At 54.4% G+C, this 6,656-nt stretch overlaps 1 protein-coding gene across 1 annotated transcript in view; it reads left to right on the top strand.

Moving 5' to 3' along the window:
* The window catches only part of LOC130404974 (PH and SEC7 domain-containing protein 1-like), a 10,239-nt gene extending 4,433 nt beyond the window's left edge, over positions 1-5,806 (top strand). The window contains exons 7-13 of the mRNA XM_056609928.1: positions 2,546-2,589; positions 3,487-3,677; positions 4,118-4,188; positions 4,456-4,598; positions 4,807-4,951; positions 5,128-5,271; positions 5,558-5,806. Of these exons, the coding sequence (XP_056465903.1) occupies positions 2,546-2,589; positions 3,487-3,677; positions 4,118-4,188; positions 4,456-4,598; positions 4,807-4,951; positions 5,128-5,271; positions 5,558-5,806 (987 nt within the window). The remainder of the gene's footprint in view (positions 1-2,545; positions 2,590-3,486; positions 3,678-4,117; positions 4,189-4,455; positions 4,599-4,806; positions 4,952-5,127; positions 5,272-5,557) is intronic.
* The last annotated feature ends 850 nt before the right edge of the window (positions 5,807-6,656 follow it).

Raw genomic sequence — 6,656 nt, 5'->3', positions numbered from 1 at the left:
TCCATAGAGAGAGAGGGATAGAGAGAGACACAGTGCAGACGGACTCACATGTTAGGACTGATTCCAGTTTGAGGACTGAGAGCCGACTGTTTTTTCATCTGAGAGCGACAGCAGCGCTGGTCCCTCCGCTTGTCTCTCCGCTTGTCTCGCCGCTCCGCTGGTCTATCCGCTCCTCGCTGAGCAACAGGGTTTCCTCCTCTCCGCTCGTCGGTGGTTCTCTGTCTCCTCGCTCATTGCCAGGAGGGTGTTGAGGGGACCTGGACCGAGGCGGACCAGGAGGGTGTTGAGTGGACCTGGACCAAGTAGGACCGGGACCAGGAGGGTGTGTTTGTTTTGTGCAGGGCCTTCCCAGACGGGAGGTGCACTGACGTCACGTTGGGGTCCCTCTCTCTGCACACGGTGTTTTCGTCTGGATGTGCGCGTCTATGTGGGTCAATCCCACAACTCTCTCACTATTGGATTTAATGATCTAGGTTTGAGGATCAGCTCGTTAGAGGTGTTACCGTCCTATAAGTGTTACCGTCCTATAAGTGTTAGAGGTGTTACCGTCCTATAAGTGTTAGAGGTGTTACTGTCCTATAAGTGTTACCGTCCTATAAGTGTTACCGTCCTATAGGTGTTACCGTCCTATAGGTTGTTAGAGGTGATACCGTCCTATAGGTTGTTAGAGTTGTTACCGTCCTATAGGTGTTACCGTCCTATAGGTGTTACCGTCCTATACAGTAGGTGTTACCGTCCTATAGAGTAGATGTTACCGTCCTATAGGTGTTACCGTCCTATAGGTGATACTGTCCTATAAGTCATTAGAGGTGTTACCGTCCTATAGGTCAATAGAGGTGTTACCGTCCTATAGGTCAATAGAGGTGTTACCGTCCTATAGGTCAATAGAGGTGTTACCGTCCTATAGGTCAATAGAGGTGTTACCGTCCTATAGGTCAATAGAGGTGTTACCGTCCTATAGGTCAATAGAGGTCTTACCGTCCTATAGGTCAATAGAGGTGTTACCGTCCTATAGGTCAATAGAGGTGTTACCATCCTATAGGTCAATAGAGGTGTTATAGGTATATAGGCTGCTGATACCGAGCTGCCCGTGGATTCCGGCTAAGGGGAAGGTCTAGGATGTGAGATATCTCTGAGGTTCTTCAGAGAGCCGGTCAAGACCACCAGCTGCTGGTTTACCTCATGAGGAGCTTCTGTGACGGGACGGCCTCCTGAACCCCGCCCCCCCCCCGACCCTCTGACCCCCCGTCTCTGGACCCTCGCCGTTCCCCCCAGCGTTCTCTGGTCCTGGTCCACACTAGACCCGCCCTCCTCCTCTGAGCCGCCCCACCCCATTGGCTCCCCACCATGATCGGCGTGAACAGCATCCACTCGTCGGGCAGGCTGCGGTCACGCTCGCTGTGCTCGGTGCGCTCCCAGCGGGACCAGCGGGACCAGCGCTCCCAGGACGGGTTCCAGTGCCCCCGAGCCCCGCGCTCACGCTCCCTCAAACCCCTGGCCTTCCCCGACCTGCTGGGGAAGAGCCAGGACCGCCAGCAGCCCCCGCAGCACCGCAGGAAGAAGGTAGACACCCTACACCCCTCCGGGAACCGGATAGAACCGGGTACACCCTGATGGAACCGGATAGAACAAATAGAACGTGATGGAACCGGATAGAACCGGAAAGAACCTGATGGAACCCAACACAACTGATAGGACCCAACACAACCTGATAGGACCCAACACAACCTGATAGGACCACACACAACCTGATAGAACCTGATGGAACACAACAAAACCAAATAGAACACAATGGAGCTCAATAGAATCCTTTTTTGATTCTCTACGTTTGGCTCTCCACGTCTCACTCTGGGTACCAGCCGCCCGCCCCCCCTTCACCACTAGAGGTCACTGGTCCATGTTCAACAGCAACAGAGACGCTGCAAGGAGCAGCTGATTGGCCCACTGCTGTTGGTTAACAGGCAGCTGATTGGCCCACTGCTGTTGGTTAAGAGGCAGCTGATTGGCCCACTGCTGTTGGTTAAGGAGCAGCTTATTGGTCCACTGTTGTTGGTTAAGGAGCAGCATATTGGCCCACTTCTGTTGCTTAAGGAGAGGCTGATTGGCCAACTGCTGTTGCTTAAGGAGCGGCTGATTGGCCCACTGCTGGTGGTTAAGGTGAAGCTGATTGGCCCACTGGGGCTGGTTAGGGAGCCGCTGATTGGCCAACCTCTGTTGGTTATGGAGCAGCTGATTGGCCCACTGGTGTTGGTAGAGGAGAGTCAGGCAGAGCCGAACATCACACACACACACACACACACACACACTAACACACACACACACACACACACACACACACACACACACACACACACACACACACACACACACACACACACAATCACACACACAATCAGACACGCACACACACAAACACACAAAAACATGACTGTTGATGGTCCGAGTAAATTCAGAATGATGAAGATGTCATGATAATGCTATGATTATGCCAATATGTCATGACGATGTCATGATGATGTCACGATGTTTTCATGTCCCTCCCCAGGCGCTGTACAGCTCCATCAAGAATGATAAACTGCAGTGGACTATGTGAGTTCTGCACTGTGAATCTGTATGTGTATGTGAGTGTGTGTGTGTGTGTGTGTGTTGTTTTAGATAGGGACCTTCATGTTCCTCTAGAAGCTCATTTGAAACTTTGTTGCCATGGCAACTGGTCCCTGATTCACTGACTATAATTACAGGTCAGCCGTGTGTGTGCGTGTGTGTGTGTGTGTGTGTGTGTGTGTGTGTACGTCTGTGTGTGTGTGTGTGTGTGTGTGTGTGTGTGTGTGTGTGTGTGTGTGTGTGTGTGTGTGTGTGTGTGTGTGTGTGTGTGTGTACACTGACAAACACAACAGCAGTTGAGTACAGGCGCCCTGCTGCTACACTTTCAACTCCACCCTTCTGTTAACTCTCCTCTCCTCCTCTCCACTCCTCTCCTCCTCTCCTCTCCTCCTCTCCTCTTCTCTCCTCTCCTCTTCTCTCCTCTTCTCTCCTTTCTTCTTATCCCCGCCCCTCCTCTCCTCTCTCCTCTTCTCTTCCTCTCCTCTCCTCCTTAGTTACCTAGCAACAGCAGATCTTCAGAGTGTGTGTGTCAGAGTGTTGTTTACCCTGAAACCTCCTGATGTCTGCTCCACCACCTCCCCCGCTCCTCCCCCTCTCCTCCCTCCCACCTCCCCCTCTCCTCCCTCCCACCTCCCCCTCTCACCCCCACAATCCAGCCTCAAGTCATCTCCCTTTAATGTACAATAACTAATGGTTGTCATCCCCCCCCCCCCCCCCAACACACACACACCTGCCCACACAATCGCACACACACCCACTCGAACACTCACTCACACACACACACACACACACACACACACACACACACACACACACACACACACACACACACACACACACACACACACACACACACACACACACACACACACACACACAAAGTGACGAGGAGGACCTGAAGAAGTCGATGTCGGAGCTCGCTGACGGGCGGACGGACTCCGCCTCCCACACCCTGAAGCGGGCTGCCATTGGAGAGCGCTCCCTGGGGGGCGTGGCCCTGCAGGCCGACGCCCAGCTCTATAAGGAGGGCTTTTTGGTCCGGAAGGTTCACGCCGACCCGGACGGGAAGAAGAGTACGCACACACACACACACACAACATCCTGTCTGCTGATACTGTGTGTTGTGTTGATGTTATGTGTTGTGTGTTGATAGTGGTCGTTGATGTGTTGTGTCGATATTGTGTGTTATGTGTTGATCCTTTGTGTTGATGTTGTGTGTTGGTTGTGTTGTTGTTGTGTGTTGATCCTTTGTGTTGATGTTCTGCGTTGTGTTAATCTTGAGCATTGATGTTGTGTGTTCATTGTTAATGTTGTCTGTGGATGTTGTACTTTTGTGTTAATCTTGTGTGTTGATGTTGTGAGTTGGGCGTTAATCTTGTGTGTTGTGTGTTGATGTTGAGCGTTGTCTGTTAATCTTGTGTGTTGTGTGTTGATGTTGTGCGTTGTCTGTTAATCTTGTGTGTTGTGTGTTGATGTTGTGCGTTGTGTTAATCTCCCGCGTTGTGTTTTTCAGCTCCTCGGGGGAAGAGGGGGTGGAGGTCGTTCTACGCCGTCCTGAAGGGCCTGGTACTGCACATGCAGAAGGTGACCCCTGACCCCTACCTGCTCCTTATGACCCCTGACCCCTACCTGCCCCTTATGACCCCTGACCCCTAGATACCCCTTATGACCCCTGACCCCTACCGGCTCTTCTTTGGATGTAAATCCTTGTTTCCAGGGTTAAAGAGGTCGATGTTGTTGGCTGACGTAGTGCTGTGCTGTGGTTGGCTGACGTAGTGCTGTCCTGTGGTTGGCTGACGTAGTGCTGTGCTGTGGTTGGCTGACGTAGTGCTGTGCTATGATTGGTTGCAGGGGGAGCAGGGCAGCGAGGAGGACCTGAGGAACGCGGTGTCGGTCCACCACAGCCTGGCCATGCGGGCGGCCGACTACAGCAAGAGGGACAACGTGTTCTACCTGAGGACGGCCGACTGGAGGGTGTTCCTGCTGCAGGCCCCGTCAGTCACTCCCTAACCCTCTGATATTCTCTCTCTCTCTCTCTCTCTCTCTCTCTCTCTCTCTCTCTCTCTCTCTCTCTCTCTCTCTCTCTCTCTCTCTCTCTCTCTCTCTCTCTCTCTCTCTCTCTCTCTCTCTCTCTCTCTCTCTCTCTCTCTCTCTCTCTATTATGATGATGATGATGATGTCCTGTTGTGGCCCCGCCCCCAGGAGTGCTGAGCACATGCAGTCGTGGATCACGCGGATCAACGTGGTGGCGGCCATGTTCTCCGCCCCTCCCTTCCCCGCCGCCATCGGCTCCCAGAAGAGATTCAGCCGCCCGCTGCTGCCGGGGTCCCCCAGCGCCCTGACCCAGGTACACACACACACATACACACACACACACACACGCCCTGACCCAGGTACACACACACACACACACACACACACACACACACACACACACACACACACACACACACACACACACACACACACTGACGCAGGTACACACACACACACTCAGGTGGTTGTGTGTCCTCGTCCCCCCAGGAGGAGCAGGTGAAGTCTCACGAGATCCGGTTCCGGGCGGTCTGCTCGGAGCTGGGCGACCAGACCCCCACCTCCCCCGACTGCAAAGCCAAAGGTCGGGAGCTGGAGGAGCAGAGGCTACGGCTGGAGTACCTGGAGTTTGAGGTAGATGCTCTGGGGTTAACTGATCCATGTGTGTGAAATGTGTATGTAACATGTGTGCAATGTGTGTGTATATCGTGGGTGGGTGATGTTGGTGCAACATGTGTGAAACATTGAAATGTGTGTGCGTGTGTGTGTGTGTAACGGTCTGTAAATTGTGTGTGTAACTTGTGTGTGACGTATGTATAACGTATGTGTAACATGTGTAACGTGTGTGTGTGTAACGTGTGTGTGTGTAACGTGTGTGTAACGGTCTGTAACTTGTGTGTGTAACGTGTGTTTCATGCAGCAAACGCGCTACGGGACGTACGCCATGCTGCTGCGGGCCAAGCTGAGCGGGCCGGCCCCGGACCAGGACCCCGACCTGGGGGCCTTCGAGGCGCGGCTGCTGGAGGAGCCGGGGCTCCAGAGGGCCCGCTCCAGCCCCACGCTGCCCCAGGACAGCGGCTCCTCGCTGGGCTGCACCGGCCGCCAGAAGAGCCACAAGCAGCGGAGCTCCAGGAGGGGCCAGGCCGCCGCGACTGGGGGGCAGGCCTAGACCAGGACCTGGGTCTGGGGGGGGACTGGGGGTCTGGGGGGGGGACCTGGAAGTCTGGGGGAAGCCCAGAAGGAGGAGGCGGATGGAATGATGGATTGACTGATTGTCTCCGCCAATCACCTTGACGAGCATCTCCATGGTAACCGTCCTTCATGGTGAGGTCCTGGTCATCATCCTCTCTGCAGAACTCACAACATCAAACTCTCCTCCCGTTGCCAGGGGGTTGCCATGCCAACCAATGGAGCTAGCGTGGGAATGTTGCCGTGGCAACGCAGCCAAAGGCCCAGCAGCCAAAGGCCCAGCAGCCCCAGCTTTTTGTCCCCGGCCAAACAACCCCCACAATGCACCTGGGAGCCAACTGGTCCTCAAAACGCTCTCACACACATATCCCACACACATATATGTACCACACACACACACACACACACACACACACACACACACACACACACACACACACACACACACACACACACACACACACACACACACACACACACACGCGCGCGCACACACGTACACACACACGCACACAAACGTTACATCACGTCCTCATGTCCCGGCTGTGAATCAGAACATGCCAGCTGGTCCCTGGCTCTGCTGGGAGGGACCGCCGGGCCCCTGGGGGGCCACACCGCCCCCTGGGCAAGCGTGGGAGGGGCCAGTAACCATAGCAACCCAGGCCAAAGCAGATCTCATGATGATGGCCACCAGCCACTGAGAAACCAAGCAATGCACCATGGGACATCAGGGGATTGACACTCTGGCAGCACGCCTGCTTGTGATTGGACGGCCGTATAAGAGCTTGAGGTCAGGTGTTTGAATACGTGTGTCTCTTTTAACCCCGTCA

Source organism: Gadus chalcogrammus, chromosome 15, assembly GCF_026213295.1.
Source record: "Gadus chalcogrammus isolate NIFS_2021 chromosome 15, NIFS_Gcha_1.0, whole genome shotgun sequence".
Taxonomy (NCBI): Eukaryota; Metazoa; Chordata; class Actinopteri; order Gadiformes; family Gadidae; genus Gadus; species Gadus chalcogrammus.
The sequence above is the reverse complement of the archived record's forward strand: the minus strand, read 5'-3'. Positions and strand labels throughout refer to the sequence as shown.